The sequence below is a fragment of the Mastomys coucha genome, chromosome X (genome assembly GCF_008632895.1).
Source record: "Mastomys coucha isolate ucsf_1 chromosome X, UCSF_Mcou_1, whole genome shotgun sequence".
In the NCBI taxonomy this organism is placed as follows: domain Eukaryota; kingdom Metazoa; phylum Chordata; class Mammalia; order Rodentia; family Muridae; genus Mastomys; species Mastomys coucha.
In genome coordinates this window covers 85,345,994-85,365,819 of record NC_045030.1, presented here as the reverse complement: position 1 = coordinate 85,365,819, position 19,826 = coordinate 85,345,994, and the positions used below count along the sequence as shown (strand labels likewise).

Sequence of the window (19,826 nt, the reverse complement as noted above, 5' to 3'; positions counted from 1 at the left end):
TGACAGGAGCCAGGAATGGCTGTCCATGAGAGGCTCTTCAAGAGCCTGACCAACTCAAATGTGGATGCTCACAGCCAACCACTGGACTGAACACTGGGACCTCAATGAAAGAGTTAGGGGAAGGACTGAAGGAGCTAAAAGTGTTTTCAACTCCCTAAGAAGAGTAATATCAACCAACCAGACTACCCCACCCTAGAGCTTCCAGGGACTAAACCACCAACCAAAGAGTACACATGGAGGGACCCATGGCTCCAGTTGCATATGTAGCAGAGGATTGCCTTACCTGGCATCAATGGGAGGGTAGGCCCTTAGTCCTGTGGAGACTCGATGCCTCAGTGTAGGAGAATGCAAGGGTAGTGAGGTGGGAGTGGGAGGGTGGATGGGGGAACACCCTAGTAGAAGCATGGGATAGGGGTTTGTGGAGGGGAAACTGGGAAGGGGGATAACATTTGAAATATATATAAATAAAATAAGCAATAAAAAAGAAATATCCTCCAAAACCCAGGTTATTGAACAGTAGTGCATACTTAGAGCTTTCATCCCTAATGACCATTGTTTATATATGGTACTGAAATATACCCTTATGCTCCAGAGGCAAAAGGTAAACACTAGCACATCTATAAACACTTCCATCTGCATTCAATGGTGACCTGCCTCCAATGTACCCTGTTGCAATAGTAGCACAAAAGGTGCATGTTTGGATCTAAGGCTCAATGCAAGAGTCAGAACTCTTGCTTGCCTCTGTTCAGGTAGCTAAGAACTGGTGCTAGGTAGACTAGGGGCCAAGAGGAAAAACGGATACTATTGTTCTGCTAAAGGACTATACCCATAAAAGGACTGCTAATGATATTCTGCTGTACTCATAGATCAATGCATTGTTCATCCATCATCACAGATGCTTCCTCTTACAGCAACTGAGAAAATATACAGAGACCCACAGCTAGACATTATATAGTGAGTGAGAGCCTGTGAAACAGTCAGTTCTAAATGGGATACCTCAATCAAAGGTACTCTACAGAAGAGGAGGCAGACAGATTGTAAGATCCAGTGTAAACTTAACAAACCATGAAAGCTAGGCCACCTAGACACCACAGGACTGTTACCTATGTGAACTCATAGAGAGTATCTTAGTAGGCACAGGGCTTGCCCTGGTCTGAGGGCCCAGAGCTGAGAGGGGAAGTGAATACAAGCCTCATCTTAGTCTAGAAGTTATCTCCAATTGATAACTGCTTGTAAATGAAAAACTAATTTTATCAAACTCTCACTGGGTCTCACTGAGTATACAATCCAGACTCATGGGCAGGTTTCATATTTAGCAGTAGGATTGACAAAACAGAACAAAACTACCTCAATATTGTTATTAGTGGATTTTTGTTTGTTTATTTGTTTACCTTACAGGTGTTTGCTTATTTAAAAAAATCATGTACTAACAACTCAGTGCAATTTGTAGAAAGTGCAGATTATATTCTTATCACAGGTAAGGTATAACCATAAATAAATTTTTGGGATCAATAAAGAGTTTTTGATCTGAAGACTATTGGGTGCACAAATATAAGACAAATACTCGATGAGATAGAAATCTACTCCCCAAAACAGAATAAATGGAAAATGAACAACTGCTAAAGATAAAGAATAGGAAGCCAGGCAGTGGTGGTGCACACCTTTAATCCCAGCACTTGGGAGGCAGAAGCAGGATGATTTCTGAGTTTGAAGCCAGCCTGGTCTACAGAGTGAGTTCCAGGACAGCCAGGACTACACAGAGAAACCCTGTCTTGAAAAAAAAAAAATTAAGAATACGGTATTTTAAGTTCATTCAAGACTTGAACTATTTACCTTAAACCATAATTTCTTTCTTGGTAATAACATCCAAATATTAGTAAATTACATAACAAAATCAAATAATTAATCACTCTCAATTTAGATCTAGAAATATCTAATTTTATTTACATTGAATAGGATAAATTCAACATTGAATGGGGAAGATACTGTTAAAATACTCCTCTTTCCAATGTGTAATAACCTATGCTTATTTGGATAAAATAAAGATTAAAGCAAAAAATTTTCCTACATTGGAATTAGCTATCATTATATAAATACATAAACAAACCTCTATCTTTTCCCCCCTATGCCTTATATGATTTCTTGTTACATCTTGTATACATTAATTGTATATATTATGGAAGTGATATATTTTTACTAAACTAAAATTCATATAGTAAGAGTAATAGGGAATTTTAGATGTAAATCAAAAAGTATAACAGTATCTCAAAAGTAGAAATACTCAAACAATTGATGATAATAAACTAAGTATCATTACACAAGGTTTCTTCCTAAAAATCTGTCTTTTGATTTAGAAGACTATGAGGAAGATTGTCTGAGTAGTAAATATATATTATTTTGTTTATGTTTGCTAGGTAAATCATGCCATGTATATGAATCCTCATATATATGTATATGTATATATATACATATATATACATATGTTTGTGTGTGTCTGTGTGTATGTATGTATGTATAGTATGGTTCAGAAGGAATGGCATAATTAAGAGACGTGGCTTGATTGGAGTAAGTATAGCTTTGTTAGAGGATGTAGGTTAGTTTCAGAAGCCCAAACCAAACTGGGTGGCTTTCTCTCTTCCTGCTCTCTATGGATCCAGATATAGGACTCTCAATTTACCTCCCCAGGACCATACCTGCCTGCATGCTACTGTGCTTCCTGCCATGATAACAATGGACTAAACCTTTCAACTGTAACCCAGCCCCAATTAAAAGGTTTCCTATTTAAAAGCTCTTCATAAGAGCACATTGACTCAGATATATAGTAACAATTTAAATCATTTTGAACATATAATTTTGAGCGTACCAATTGAAATGTATATATTATTACCAAATTATTTATGAACACAATTTATGTGTGGAAATAATTATATGGGAGAAAAACTAAAAGTTAAAATAGAAAAGAGTGAGAGGGAAGAAAGAGAAAGACATTTACATTTACATACAAATTATTTTAGGGGAAGGAAATCAACCATGTTATTGCAAGATACAATATAGTTTTATGTCAACTTGACACAAACTAGAGTCATTTGAGAGGAGGTGAACTCAATTAAGAAGTGCCTCTATAATATCGGGCTGTGGGCAAGCCTGTAGGGCATATTTTAAAATAGTGATTGATATGGGAGGACACAACCCATTGAAGGTAGTATTGTCCCTTTGCTTGCAGTAGTGGGTTTGCAAGAAACCAAATTGAGCAAGTCATGATGAGCAAGCTAATAAGCAGCACCCCTCCATGGCCTGTGCATCAGTGCCTGCCTCTAGGTTCCTACCTTGACTTCCCTTAGTAATAGACTATCACCTGTAAGTGTAACCTGAAATAAGCCATTTCTTCCCCAAACTGACTTTGTCATAGTGTTTCTTCATAGCAGTGGGAACACCAAGAGAATATATTAAATATTAGTTTGTAGGTCTGATCATGGTATTTTTTATATGCCTTAGCTTCTTGTTAGAAAGCATACTTCCTATTTAAAAACACGTATTTCTAAGAGGAATGACATGCATGTCAAAAAATTCACTCACTGCTGTAAAATCGGAGGCTGAACTGAGCTGAATTACTTTTTTTTTTTCATTTTACTGGAAAAGACTGTGTCACTCATAAATTTTTAAAATGTAGATTAAAGAGATTCCCTACTTCATACCTCTTCATGTAGTTCCCTCCAACGAGAATTAAAGGTTTCAAGCTCCTCATTGATCAGTTCATCCATGACTCCTCCATCTGTAAGGGTCTGTGCTAATAGACGAATCTGATTTGGGTTCTCCTCTGAATGATGCATCAGATTTTCAAGAGACTGAAAAAAATTCCCAACAGTTAATATTTCTTGTTTTTGTCTAAATACATTGAATGTATAAACAGTACTAAATATTTTCTCATTTGTATACAATTTAGCCGTACACAATGAAAACCAAAATTTAATTTGGATAATACAATTTGAAGCATCATTATTGCTTCAAAATTCAAGGATTGCATATGATTTTTTTTTCAATGAGTTATATCTGCATTTTGGACGGTACTTTGAAATAATGGCTTATCATTTTCTCAGTGAGAGCCTCCTCTTTATTTTTTTTTAATAGTCAGTGTCATGCAGGTAAAGTGATTCTGAAAATAGGTGTATTAAAAGCTTATAAGTCCCATTCCTTTTCAAGGAAACTCCTTTACTCTTCACATGTTTTCACATAGATACAGTGTGGTCTTAGTTTTATTAGGACTAAAAGTTGATAGAAATGACCGTAAGTTCCTTTATGCTCAAGAAGTAACAGTTGACAAAAAAATATTACCTAGTGATTTATTAAATGGTTGGATCATTGTCATTTCTGGGTAATTTCTTTTGAGGTGTGTGTGTGTGTGTGTATGTTGAGAAAATGTTTTCTTTTATTTTGTTTTTGGGTTGTGCAGTTAAACCATTCCTATCTTTCTATAATTTATAGCTTTATAATCCTTAACAGAAAAAAATGTTCAGATTTTTTTCAGATAGATTGTACAAAGAAAATAATCTCAATGTCAATTTTTGGCATTCTAGGTAATAAGCAATTCAATATAATTTCACTAGATCTCACAATTATGTAAATGGTAGATATTGGCTTCAACAATTCTTTCAATGGATTGTTGTTTCCAAAAACATGAAACTGTCTCAAGAGATGATTTTGTGTCTTTCTTACGTGTCTATTACATTTCAAAAACTGAAAACTTCAATGTATTTTGCTCTTAAATTTTTAATAAATAATAATATAGTTATATCCCTGTTATATTTTTAAAAATATGCATTTGACATCTAAAATAAATAAGAAACTCATCATAGCTTTAATACAAAATTCATTATATGTTGCATATATTTCAGTTTTAAATTTTTTATAGAGTATTATTTCTCTTTATATCCTAATAAAGTGCATAACCTATTAAATAAACGGACAACTTGTTAAATAAAGGTAAGCTGATTTTTTTTTTCTCTCAAAGAGGATCTTGAAGGAGTTGGGGTAGTATGATAAAAATGTAATATAAAAATACAAGTTAAAAGAAACAAAAAATTAAGAATTTGTGAAAATGTTTAAAGGCAAGGAATGTTATAAGTGCTATGAATTTCCTATTCTTTCATATTACTATTTGAAATGCCATAGAATAAGTAGCACAAACCTCACCAAACAATACATTTACATGTAATAGTCAATAGGAAGGTAAATGGTAATAATAAGGACTTCCTATTATTTTCTTATCATTTTCCTTTGATGCCTCATCAGTCTCCTCTGAATGAACTCTATTTTATTAGTATGAATAATTATACAAAGAATGGTATGACTATAACATTTCCACATGCATATAATGAATTTTCACCATATTCACATCACCTCTATTCCCCACATAATAGCAGCTACTTTTCTCTTCACTAATAGTTCCCCTTTCATTTTCATGTTTTGTTAGGTTACTTTTCTTTAGTTTCCATATGTGAGAGACTGACAAAAAACATGAAAATGCTATTTATTTTTCAAAGGATTACTTAAAATATGGCATCATGATAATGAAATTTATACTTCATATATATAAAATCATTATAAAACTTACGTATGCATGGGAGTATTCAAAATGTACATTTGTATATATAATATATAGTAAAGTCTTAAAATACTCATTAAAATTCTTTTAATTTTTTATGTTCCCATTCCATAATATATAGTTTTAAAACTAGAAAGAATTTGCTTTAGTAAACTGTATTTCAGTACTGAAAAAGATTTTATATTAATATCTCTTTAGAAGTTTGTAGTAGATTTAAGCAAGTAAAGTAAGCACATAGAAATTAGGAAGGGAATAAAAGGAAAAATTGCCAAGATGAGAAGACATTCCCCTTTAAGTACTTGGGCCTTGAAGGATCCTAGAGAAAACAAAGGATTTGTTCAAAGTGTCAGGAGTGAAGCATGGCTAGTAGCCACGCTCTCTTCTTTGTGTTTTAAAATATTATATTCTCATTGGAACTAAATCTTTTCAATGCTGCATTCACCATATCATTTAGATGACTTGAAAACTTACTTCTAGCACCCCAGTGATTTCCTCAGCTCCTGCAGGAACATTTTCCATGGTTTTAAGTTTCAATTCTACTTCATTGAGCCACTTGTTTGCTTTATCTAAATATGACAATAACTCATGCCAACACGCCCAAACTTCCTAAGAAAGAAACGATTATTTCAGATGAAATATTTCCTTATAAGAATAAATAGAGCCCCTACATATTATAATTTTAAACCTTCTAAAAATTGAAGATTTAATTTCTGCGTTTTCCCTTTACTTTGCATTAGATGATTTAAAATGCAACTAGGTACTTTATACATCTAATACCTCAGTAATTATAAGTCATTAAGGAAACAGTTTATTACATGAATAAATTCAGGATCCAGTGATTTGCCTTTTAAAATTAGACATTCACTGACACTACAGTCTTAAAAATAGACATATCAAAATGTATGATAAGATGCATGCCTATGTCTAGGTTCCTCAAGCATCAACAATTACACTGTTCATTACTTATAAATTCACCCAAAATGAATAGCTTTATATTTAAAATTAGAATATGTATTTAACTAGTTGTTTCATAGCATTAAACATATTTAAGATTTATATGTTAATGAAAAACATCTTATTAAAAGTCTTCAAAGGTTTTATATCAGTGACTATGTTTGTTTACATAATAATAGACATTGAATTTAATTTAACTGTTTAATTCTATATTGCAGTTAATATTCACATACGCATACATCATATTTTTTTACTATGTCCTTGGGCCATATCAGCACAAGCACAAATACTATATAAAATGAACAATTACTTCTAGTTGGCTTTTGATACATAATATAAAACTTTTTAAATTTGCTTCTTAAAGAAAACTTTCAAATACCTAGAGATAATCTAGAGGAGGATTATTCTAACTCTAAGTATGGGGATATACTGAAATCAAAATAAATTACACAAAACTGGCATACTAAAATGAATGAAGATATTTGACCACATTTAAACAAACTTTTATCATTTACTAAAATAGCCCCTTAATTAATATAAATATGGTTTTGTACATTTGAAATATGATATTTGTTAATATTTAAATACAAATATTCAATCTTCTGTAGATGAACAAATAATGAAGTGGACACATGAAAATAAAGCCTATCATTTCCATGAAATAAAAAAAAAGTTTAACAAATGATAAAAATGTGGGTCTAGACAAATAGCACTGTGTTTCAGAGCACATACTGTTCTTAAGTAGGATCTGGGTTCTGTCCCCAGCAACCATATTGGATAACTCATAACAACCTATAACTCCAGTTCCAGGAGATCAATTCCAGCTTTTGGTTTTTGAAGGCACATGCATTTATGTGGCACACACAAATAAAAATAACTAAACAAAACTAAATAACTAAACTAAAATGAATTTTATCTAAAACTGCATATACATATATATTTATACTCATTAAGAGCCAAGGGAATGAGTTAGGGTAAAAGTGAGGAGAGTAACATGACACTTTAGCTAATACCAATGAAGAAATTAAAAAAAAAATTATGTGTATTCCTAGGAATATGTATATTTTAAGGACTACTTGTCATTCTCGTTGCTGTGGAGATTTCACACTTAGTATCTATATAGCTCTGCTTTTTAGTATTTATCTTAGTGAAAGTGTTTATCATTAACAACCTTAACCATTTAAGAGTAGGTGACATTAATTTTCTTGAAAAAAAAACATGGAAACTAATATTGTAGAAGTTTCCTAATAAAAACAGAAATATAAATGAAATTGCCATATGGTGGTGGAGATAATACCCTGACTTGACATTGATGCTATTATCAAGTATACAACCTAGCTTGAGTTGTTGGCCACAGGTTTTCTATAGAGTACCTCAAGTACTACAGGCTAAAGCCAGTGCTCTTGGGTACCTTTCACAGCTTGATGGTGAGACTCTATTGCTGAAGATACTCCAAGCATATGGCAGAGAATATGGAGAATCTAGCAGGCATTCAACTGTTTGCTTCATAGCTATTAGCTAGCATTCTTTTGCTAATAGCAATATAAATATTTCTGATTACATTACCATATCAGTTATTCACATTATATATGAGATTATAAATTAGAGTTAAATCCATTAAGTATAGTAAAAACAATGATGTAATTTCATAACACATCATCCTGAGAGCACCAACAATAGCAAGGCTAAAGAAAACATCTATTTTAAGGGACACTAAATGATTATCAAATTCCTGATATTTCTCCCATATTTATAGTCATTAAAAATAATGAAGAATGTTCTATATCTGTCTGTTTAACACATCATTTTAAACTGCATATAATCCTATCAACTTATTATAATTTATTAATTTTATACAGTATATTCCAAATAGAAAATTGAGTATTTTTCTATAAAATGACTATATAAACCTTAAATCATTCCAATTCCTGCTGATCTATAGCCTCTTTTCCTTCTAGGCAAACATCCCAATAGGGAAATACAAGTATCATCTTAAATGCCAGTGGTAATAAGTCATATCAACTTTAGTGCAAATTGAGGTAGTATCATGATTTAACTCTCAGGATGGATGGCTTCTTTCTTAAATGCATCTTGAACAACACAGCAATATAGGCTCAATGCATCAGTTTACAGGTAAGTTTTTTTTTTAAATAAAATATACTCTTGAGTTCTAAATTGGAATGAATTTATTTTGAGTAACTGTTAAGTGTAACAGTTTGGAACACAAATGTGCACTGAAATCAAAGAATTTAAAGTGACTTTGAAGTACAAAACACATGAAAACACAAACTTCAAAAAAAAAAAAAGTAGATGGAACTGGTGATCACCCTCATACTGTTTTCGTATGATTGAAATTTCAGGTTGATCCCAAGTTGGCTCGGTCACTAGACTGCGTTTCTCTCAGTCTGTTCTTCATTTTTTCAGAGTACTTCTTAGAGTTTTTGACTGTGGGATAGCAATGCCATCACTCCACTTGATGCCCTGTCTTTCTACTGGAGGAGGACTTTGCTACTTCCCTCTTTCTACTGTTTCAACTAAGATCTCTACCTTTGAGTTCTGAGAATTTCTCACCTCCTAGGTCTCTGGTATATTCTAGAGGGTACCCCACACCTGAGGTTGTATATTTCCATTCATTCTGCTGGCCCTTATGGCTTTTCTCCTGTCTACACACCAACACCATACAAGCAGCTGACTGAGACAGAAGCATATACATATATCCAGCCATTACACAGAACCCAGGGACCCTGTGGTTGAATTAGGGATAGGCTGGAAGAAGCTGAGGATGAAGACAACCCAACAGGAGGGCTAGCAGTCTCAACAAACCTAGGCCCCTAAGATTTCTCAAAAACCGAGCCACCAACAATGGAGCATACATGAGCTAATCTGAGATCCCTGACACATACATAGCTAGAGGATGATTTGGTCTGACTTCAGTGGGAGAAGATATGCCTAACCATCTAGAAACTTAAGGACCTAGGAGCTGGGGACATCTTGGAAACAGGGAGAAGTAGGAATGGAATGGATTACTGTGAGAGGGGGACTGGGATGGGGCAATGGCTAGACTGTAGAAAACTAAAAAGAATAAAAAATAATAAACTCTAAGTTGTAACAAATGTTTAAATTCATATCTTATAATAAAAAGATACTAGGAAAATTGAGGTCATAGAAAATGAATAATTTTAAAATGTGTGTTTAGTTTGGCTATGTATATTACCTATACTATTTGAGTTTGTTAGCTAGTTTTTATACTTAAGAAATAAAAGGGTTAAATTGCAACATTCTATATAGTAAGGGCATAACTTTCACAAGCTATAAGAAGGTCTCATGAAGAGACTATTTGACTAAAAGAAGATAGTTATTTTCAGAAAGTTGTTTCTCACTTGAAGAACAAACAAGATTGAGGATCTACTCCCTTATCTGCATATTCATTTTCTTTTCTTTTTGCTGTTTTTACAATGCTAAAACTTGAAACACATAGCCTCCTGCATATTTTGTAAGTATATTCCCACTATGAGAAACTCTAAACTCTCCACAGTGAGAGATCATTTGTGTTAGAGTACAAATAGAAGGGGTGATATAGAAACCTAGTGCAGTGGAACCTTCCTGGAACCTATGAGGGTGACCTAGAGATGACTCCAAAAATGGAGAATTTTGAGCCTGAACCAACGATTTTCTTAAAACAGGCAAGACATTCACAGGTGGTACTGGGACAGCAACCCAGCCATTAAAACCTACAAACTTACAAACTATGCTATCCGGGGCAATGGTGACTCGGAGATTGTGGGAGTGGCCAATTGATGACTGGTATTAACTTCAGGTCCATATCACAAGAGGTAGCCCAAACCTGGCACTTATTACAGCACTGGAAATCAGAGATTAGATAACCCAGAGACCTAGAGTAGAACTAAACATGACTTAACAACCACAAAATGTCAATGAAATGATTCCTAATGATAATCTACAATACACATATATTGGTTTGTATCCCAATTGTCATCAGAGAGGTTTCATGTAGTAACTGATGGAAACAGATTCAGAGATCTCCAGTCAAACATTAGGCAGATATTGGGGAATACTGAAGAAGATGGGGAGGAACTATTATAGAAGTCAGTGGAGTCAAGCACATCATAACAAAATGGATGACAGAATCAACTAAGAAGGACTCATAAGGGCTCACAGCGACTGACCTGTCTATCAGGGAGTCTGGATAGGTCTGTGCTTGGCCCTCTGCATATATTAATAGTTGTGTAGCTTGGTGTTCTTGTGGGATTCCTAACAGTGGGAGTGGGGATATCTCTGACTCTTTTGCCTGCTCTTGGGACCCCTTTCCTCCTACTAGGTTGTCCTGTCCAGCCTAGATATGGTTTGTGCCTAGTCTTATTGCATCTTGTTATGCCATGTTTGCTTGAAATGACAGGGATGCCTGCTCTTTTCTGAAAGGGAACAAAGGAAGAGTGCATGGAAGGAGATGGGAGGGGAGGAGAGGAGAGGAGAAGAGGGGGGAAGGGAGGCTGTGGCAAGGTTATATTGTATGAGCTAAGAATAAATGACAATAAATTTTAAAAGGAACACAATCTGTTCAGTAAGTGTGCATATTCAGAAAGAGTGAGAGGCTTTCTTTTCTTGTTCAGAAGAAACAAGGGCAACTTGCTAGAATTTGACACTTCATGAAGGGAATGAAGGCTTAATTCTCCAGAGCAAATAAGTTAAATAAGATACATAAGTAATGTCTCGGATCATTAACACAATGGGCAAAGAAATGTAACTTTCGAAGGAACATGTAGTAAAGGTATGAGAATCATACAGAAATCATGTTAAACTCAATATTTTAAGGCACCATGAATACCTGAAGATGCTTTCATTTTAGGGGATTGAAAATTCATATGAATAAAAGGCAACCAATGTTTCTATAAGGCACATACAATCCATAGAGTACAAGACAGATAAGTTAGCATAATTTAGCAAGTGACAACAGAATAATGATCATAAACATATCGTGCCATTAAAAAGATATTTATGAACATTTAAGCAAAGAATATGAATATGAAGAGAGTCTCTCCTCCTTTTACTAATACTGAAAGACTGACACCAAGAGCCCATGAGGCAGGAGGTGTTTTTCAATAAAATTTTCTTACACTTACTTTAATATTGATGAATTATAAATATTAAATTATTTAAATTTTTGAATGTATAAGTTCTGGTAATGAGGTTTAAATGGCCGAGAAGCACCTAAAGAAGTGTTCAAATTCCTTAATGATCATAGAAATGCAAATCAAAACAACCCTGAGATTCCACCTTACACCAATCAGAATAGCTAAGATCAAAACCTCAGGTGACAACACATGTTGGAAAGGATGCAGAGAAAGAGGAACACTCCTCCATTGCTGGTGGGATTGCACAGTGGTACAACCACTCTGGAAATCAATCTGGAGGTTCCTCAGAAAATTGGAAATAGATCTACTTGAAGACCCAGATATACCACTCTTGGGATATACCCAAAAGATGTCCTACCATGTCACAGGGGTACCTGTTCCACTATGCTCAGAGTGGCCTTATTTATGGTAGCTAGAAGCTGGAAACAACTCCGTTGTCCCACAACAGAAGAATGAATACAGAAAATGTGGTTCATTTACACTACGGAATATAACTCAGCTATTAAGAACGAGGACATCCTGAGTTTTGCAGGCAAATAGATGGAACTAGAAAATATCCTGAGTGAGGTAACTCAGATCCAAAGGAACATGCATGGTATGTACTCACTAGTAAGAGGATATTAGCCAAAAATTACAATCTTCTAAAAGCTAAAAATGAATAAGATTTGGAACAAAAAATATTTGAAATTATAGACATATATAAAAACATCACTACAATAAAGCCCCACACTAGACAGCTAATAGAATTTGAAATGGTTGGTTTAGTTGTTTGGAAACCAAAATTATCAAATTCTTATAATCAGTGAGGTGAGACTTAATCCAATGGATGATAAATGTTTCAATTGTCTTAATTAGGAGTTATTATATAAAACAGAAAATTATGATAAAGTATCAGATTTATAGAATGTAAACCTCTTGATATGAGAAACACATTCATTGAAAAACACAAATATACATATATGCAATTATAAATATACATACATATGACTAGACTTAAGGCACAAGCAGATAAAAACTTAATTTAATCACAGACTTCAGAATTATTTTAAATCAGACATACAGTAGTAAGAAAACAGAAATAATCCTATAAAAATTGAGAAAAAAATGTAAAACAGTGAGGTTATTCACTGATATTATGGAAAATGCTCTTAAGAAGGGTGTTAGAGCAGAGAAAAGACAATATTCAAAAAGATAATAGAGGACAATTATAAAAAGAAACAATATAACAGTTCATCAGTTCTCATTAACATTCTAGATGACAAAGTAAAAATATGCACAAATACACACCCACATAAAATAAAACAAAATTATAGAACATGTCATATAAAGAGAAAATTAAAAGGCAGTAGACAAAAGAATAAAGTGACTACAGTTTGACAGTAGACTTCTTAACAGCTCAAAAATTCAAAAGACAAGGGAATAATATTTTCAGTTTTAGAAAAATAAGGCTGTCTACATAATTATATGCTCAACTGTCTATTATTTAATACAAGGAAAAGACATTTGAATCACACAAAATATGAGAGAACTTGCAACTACACTCAATATGAGAGCCAGTAAGAAAATTAACACAGAAGAGAAGGGTAATGACAAAACCAGTCACAAAATTAGTAGAATAGCATTGCAAATTCTAAATGAATATTATGGAAAATAATAAATATAACAGTATTTAATAATTGTGGAACAGTAAGCTACAGATAGGGAGGTTTACTTACTATAGATAAAGTGAAAGGAAAATTCATACTTATATTTTCTTATTGTTTTTGCCATTTTTTCTATATAACTATAAAAATACATTGTCATGGAACTCCTTTGACTAAACAACTTAGTGTACAGTAATTATACAAAATGATTTATTATACTATTATTCTGATCAATATTCATAGCATTAAATTGATTACTATAGAATTGTTGTCAATAAATTAGTACAGCCCTCAATATTCATCTGAGAAATTTATTTTTTGCAGTAAACAGTAAATGGTGATTAACACAGAGACCTACAACTGATCAAGGTATAGACAACAATAGATTTCAGATAAGGCATATGCCATAAGACATCTCTATATTACATCCACTTCTTCTAATGCTCAGCTGTCATTGAAAAAAATGAGGCAGAAAGACTGTAAGATCCAGTGATAGTGAATGGCTAAAAGGAAGCTGTTTTATGAAGATATCAAGGTGTTTCATGGTAGTTGAGGAACCATCCATAAGACCCATAGAATACAGTGAGACCAATATTAGCCTTTAGTTGTGGACAGAGTGTAGAGATAAGGAAATTTCACCCCTATTTGAGGAGGTTATTGTTAATTTTTTTATGCTACTAAAAAATGGAAAGTTAGATTGTTTTACAGTTACAGACCCTGTGGAGTTACTTATGCTTCACTGAATTGACTCTGTGGGCTAAAAGAAAGAACAAAAGAATGAAATAGATAAATAGAGAAAGAAAGAAACAAAGAAAGAAAGAAACAAAGAAACAAGGAAAGAAAGAGAAAACAGAAAACTGTTTTACAGTTACAGTCCCTTTGAGGTTACTTATGCTCCACTGAATTGACTCCGTGAGCTAAGGGGGGGAGGGGTGGGATCAATTTGTAATACTGGTGGAGATACAAGAAGAAATGGAAGAGAGGGAATGGGCATAGACATTTTCAAAACTTGTTATATATCTTTTATCAAAGAACAACCCTCCAAATATTTCACTCTATATCTTACCAGTCAGAACTACAATGCCTTCCATATGCCTTCAGATTTCAAAAAGTGTAAAATCCTATCAAAATCATTATTCCTCAAAAATAATGTTGTAACTGAACCCTTTATTGATTGAACATATTCACAGAGATGATTCTATCTGGGAATAGAAATTTAAGGTTCAACTTGTGTTCTGTTTTGGAAATCATAGCCATTTGAATGTTTAATATCCTCTTTCCCTTTTGTATTTTCAAAATAAAAATTGCTGCTTATTTTTGATAGAGTAATAATTGTATGCAGTACTTCAATTCTTTATCTATATTCACACAAACCCAGTCTATAGAATAGAACAAGTGGATAAAATAAAGTACTGCTCATGAAAATAAATAAATAGAAAATATGAAAAATGAGCTAGCTAGGCAATATGTCTCAAAAAAAGCATAGAGGACCCGGTTATTATTAATAAAACCATCTTAATAAAGATACATTTCTTCACAGAATTCTGCCATTTCAGAGAATTAAATAAATTTATGTACACTCATATATATGCAAAACAATGTAATTTATACAAATCTAGTATTTATAAATTTTGTAACCTAATAAGACCAGTAAAATATAATTGTTATCTAAGTATTTTAACTTACATGGTTAATTTATAAACCATAAAATATATACAAATATATCTTTTTAAAAACTTTTTTGTATTTATGCCAAGGTGTGAATGCTCCCCTATAAACACATGTGCATGTGCTCATTTAGACCTGCAGAGGGCGCCAGATCCCCTGAAATTGGTGTTGCCCTAAAGCAGGTTTTCTGAACAGAACTCTGGCCCACTGAAAGAACAGAAAGCATTCATAAATCCTTTGCCATCTCTCTAATAACACAAAATCTATCATGATCATTCACAAACTGAAAACAGGTTTTAAGAAAGTTAAGAAATGGCCACAATTTATATATATTGTAAGTGTGTGAATGTGGGATTCTAGCTTAAATGATTTACATAAAAACTTAGACTTGTAATTAATATGATTTTGACATAGAAGAAATAGAAAAGTAAAACAACTAACTTCCAAAGTTTTGCATTTTCCATTCAGCCTGGTGCACAGCCATTGATAATTGGTGGTCAGAGTATCAAGTTCCTTTTTTAAGGCCTCTTGTGCTGCGGGCAGAGCTTGAGCTATTACACTGTTTACAGTCTCAGAAAGGAGTTTCACTTTGGTTTCTTTTTGTAGTGCCTCTTCTTTAGCTCTCTGAAAAGGAAACCATAATCTCTTAAGAAAAACTCAACATTATCACTTCCAATATTCATTCTAATCTGGCACATCATTACTTCCCGGTTGAATTCCTGTTAGGACAGTTCATGAACATAAAACCAAAGCTTCTTCCAGTTCTTTCATTTCAGATTTATATATGATTAAAATTGAAAATCATATAAAAATGTAATAGACTTTTGCTAATAATAGATCACATAGAGTACTGTACTATACATCTGATTCACCTCTACTTTGGAGACAGATACAGGAAAAAAAAAGATTTCAAGGCCACTCTTGGATATATAATAATTTTGAGGACACCTTAAGAAAATGAAACTTTGTCTCAAAAATAAGAATAATTTGATAAGTTATCTGTACATGGGTATGTGCTTTTCAAATATATGTATATCTATAGAAAGTTCTATCAAACAGTTAAGAAACAATCACAACTTTTAATACCATGTTTGAAAATGTTTAGAAGACTATAATCAACATCACTTACAAATTATTCAGGTGAATTAGCATTGATTTTAGTGAAGAAACTAGTTAAAATGAAAAGATTTAATATCAAAAAGTTTTAATGTTATATTTGAGATATTCTTATGAAAGACAATTCTTCAGTAATTGATAACTTAGGAAAAGGCTAGAAAGCTAAAGCACAAAGACTCACAGCTACTGAATCCTTTTCCCTATGGAAGAAAAATTGCTTCTTCAAACTTAAAACTTGAACAAGTCCATTTGAAAACATGGAAGCTCAATTCAACAATATAACCCAGTAACATTTAGGTAAGTATTTTATATGTAAATATTTTATATGTACAAAACATCTTAAAGTACAATATATCAAACACTACTGGGTGCTCTGTGCTGGTTCTGATGAATGGCTGATATCACTTTTTAAATCATAACTTCAGTCTTACTCTGTTTTTCCTTATAGACAGATAACTGATTCTGTAGGAGAGTTATCTCTACTCTCTGGCATTAATCTACCTAAGCAAAGCCCTTAAGTTGGTCTTCAGTATCATCTAACACCAATATTATTGTTGCTTTTGCTTTTTTGACATTATCCAGGATACTCCACAGTATCTATTTTCCTTATTATGAAGTTTCATAACCCAAATAACCCTCACAACAAGAAGTAGTCTATGTAGTTTAGTTAGAGACCAGGTGATTCTAATACCATCTCAAATACCAATGCCAGTGCTTTAGTGATTAAGCAAATGTATGCTTGTATAATTTCTTTTTATTACAAATATGTGTTATCCTAAGCTCCAGGATTAAAACTACAGCAGTGAAATGTTAATAAAAGAACATCTGCTAAAATGAAATTCAATATTTTTTTTAATTATGAAGTTTCAGAATACAATCAATGATGGCTTCTAAAAGAGATTCAAAGCATGAGGTTGCTCATCAAAATCTTCCTTTAGAACAAAAATGATAGGTGAAATTTTTTGTTTTCTGGTAAAAAAAATAAAATCAGTTGCTAAACAGTAGTGTTGTTTTAATGTCAGGAATAAAGAGACCTCTATTTTGTCTCTTAATGAGACAGTTGGTATTTCCAATAATACAAAGGAATTGGCTCTTCAAACAAGCACAGCTAGATGACTGGAGCAAGCCCTATCATTGCATAGCAGATAGCAAACTGACCTCAAGAAATTCCTTAACTGGCAAGCAAATCCTCAAGAAATTAGATTTTCTTGCCAATTCCCTTAGCTACTGTTGCCAGAGGCTGCCTGAGCCATTCCCTTTCAATTTTCCAGCATACTAACCAATTGTGTGGCTAGATCAATTATTTAAACGTGCCAATCAAAGTGGACAAACTGATTGGACTGCTCACTTAATTTCAGGATTGTTTTTATAATTTTGAAATTTGAAGCACACTACTACTCTCCATTTTGTTGTCTGAAAATAAAACAACAAAAAAAGATCAGATTGGGGAGTTAATATGTATACAAATACGAAAATGTTGGTTATTCCACTGTTACAATCAGTTAGCAGGCAGTGCTTATTAACATATATAAAAGGCCAAGGAAAATGAGCAAAAGAATAAGCCAAACAAAAGAATCCATCAAGAAACAAAGTAGTTGAAAATGTGACATTAATCTTCTCAGAGATATGAAGTAATATTTATAGACTTTTATTATAGGTGATAAAAAAAGAAATCAGGAAAATCTATTACAGGACAGCACAAAACAGGTAAAATGAATTTGGAAAATCCTAATTGTATTTGACTAAAATGGAACAATGTGACATATCATCCACCCATGTTGTTCTACTAATTGTTCTATGAGGATTTGCCTTATTTGTTTCTGATTGGCCAAGAAAGAATGATCTGTTAGTGTTTATATAGCTAGTCTCATCATGACCTCTTCACAATCAAATTTAAAATCATCACAGGCTTTTATGTGAAACCCTTTAAATACAGATTCCTGTCCTAACACACACACAATTCTGGAACTCTGGTGTTTATGGGATATTTGCCCACTGCCTCAAATGAAACACAAGTCATCTCTATCTCTTTTATATAGGCAGGTATTTATTATTATTATTATTATTATTATTATTATTATTATTTACTTTCCCAATTTGTCTTAGGATCTTTGTTGGAAGTATTTTCTGTGACAGGAATGTACTTCTATGATGCATTTTTTCACATTGTTTGTTTCTGATGATTCAGATCTTTTCATATGAAATGCACTTCCTCAAAATGCTTCACAAATCACACTTTGGCAAAATAGTTTCTCACCTCCATTAATTATTTCATCAACAGCAATTATTCTCTATTTTACAAATCTAATGGGATTATATTGAAACTTATAAACACCGTCTTCATGTCCCTGTAAGATGTGATATTTTAAAGAACCACAGTAATGTTTTATTTCATTTTATTTTTCATTTCTTTATTTTCTTTGGTTTATTTTACCTTCATTTCTTCAACAGCAGTCTGTAATTCATCTGGAGTTTTATATTCAAAATCTCTTTCTAGATATTCTTCTTCAGCTTGTGTCATCCACTCATGCATTTCTGATAGATCTTTTTGTAGGCTTACAGTTTTATCCAAACCTGCCTTCAAGGCTTCCTTTCTGGTGTAGACCTTCCATTAAAAAAGAAACAAACAATAATTAAAATAAAACAACAATAAATAACAAAAATATGTAAATCATAGGAATTGGCAATTAAAATGCTTTACTTAGACCATATTACTTATCATTCTATAAACAAAAATCTTAGATAGCAAAGATAAAGTAAGAAAGAACATGGGAAATGAGCTAAATAACCCAACTTTCACTTCCTATCATATGGAAGGAAAAATTGAGTGCACCTGAGTCTACTTGCTATTTCTTGTTTCAATGAACATCCAGCTTGGCAGAAACTGGTGCTGTGATTATCTCAAAGCCATGCCTCACTAAAAAGCACTTGAAGGATTGGTGACCAGGCCAGCACAGCTGGGCAGGGTACCCAGTTGAAGAAAACCCTGTAAATGCCCCCATTATTTTTCTTTTTCTGGAAAAAAAGACTAAGTTAGCAATATGCCAGAATAATACTTTATATAGCTCATTAAATTAGAATGCTATTTCATAATTACTCTTAACATCTTCTTGCATGCAGAACAAAAAACTTCTTATGTAAGCCAATCATTGTGGACCATGACTATAATACAAGCATGCTGAGAGGCTGTCAAGAGTTCATGGCCAGCCTGAGCTATAAAAATGAGAAGTGACCCTTGGACTAAAGCACAAACCTATTTTTACAAACAACTGTCCAAGCAACAAGAAAACAGTAAGAACAATAACAAACAAACAAAAAAAACCTCTAAAACTCATGGGGTATGAATATGCTATACAGTTCTAAATATAATCTGGAATAATTTAGTAATCACAGTTAATAAAAGTTTCACTGTTCTATGTAGCAGTTTTCTTTGTAAATAGAAAATGTTATAGTTAATAATTTTATTGGCATATACACATGACCACATTACATCATTTTGTATAGTTGGTATGCAATTTTAAAATGTTCTAGTACTTAAGAGTTCTCATAGATTTAGATGTAATTATTTATTTAGATTTAAACGCAAAACAGTGAAAATATATAGATGATTTATTATAAAGAATAAAAGATCTTTACCAACCCTATATCTGATAGAGGGCTAATATCCAAGGTATACAAAGAACTCAAGAA

At 32.9% G+C, this 19,826-nt stretch overlaps 1 protein-coding gene across 1 annotated transcript in view; it reads right to left on the bottom strand.

Annotated features, from left to right (window-relative positions):
* Dmd (dystrophin) overlaps positions 1 to 19,826 on the bottom strand; it is a 2,056,279-nt gene that overhangs the window by 1,258,113 nt on the left and 778,340 nt on the right. The window contains exons 25-28 of the mRNA XM_031364700.1: positions 18,571 to 18,741; positions 15,462 to 15,644; positions 6,074 to 6,208; positions 3,696 to 3,845 (exon numbers count right to left, since the gene is read on the bottom strand). Of these exons, the coding sequence (XP_031220560.1) occupies positions 3,696 to 3,845; positions 6,074 to 6,208; positions 15,462 to 15,644; positions 18,571 to 18,741 (639 nt within the window). The remainder of the gene's footprint in view (positions 1 to 3,695; positions 3,846 to 6,073; positions 6,209 to 15,461; positions 15,645 to 18,570; positions 18,742 to 19,826) is intronic.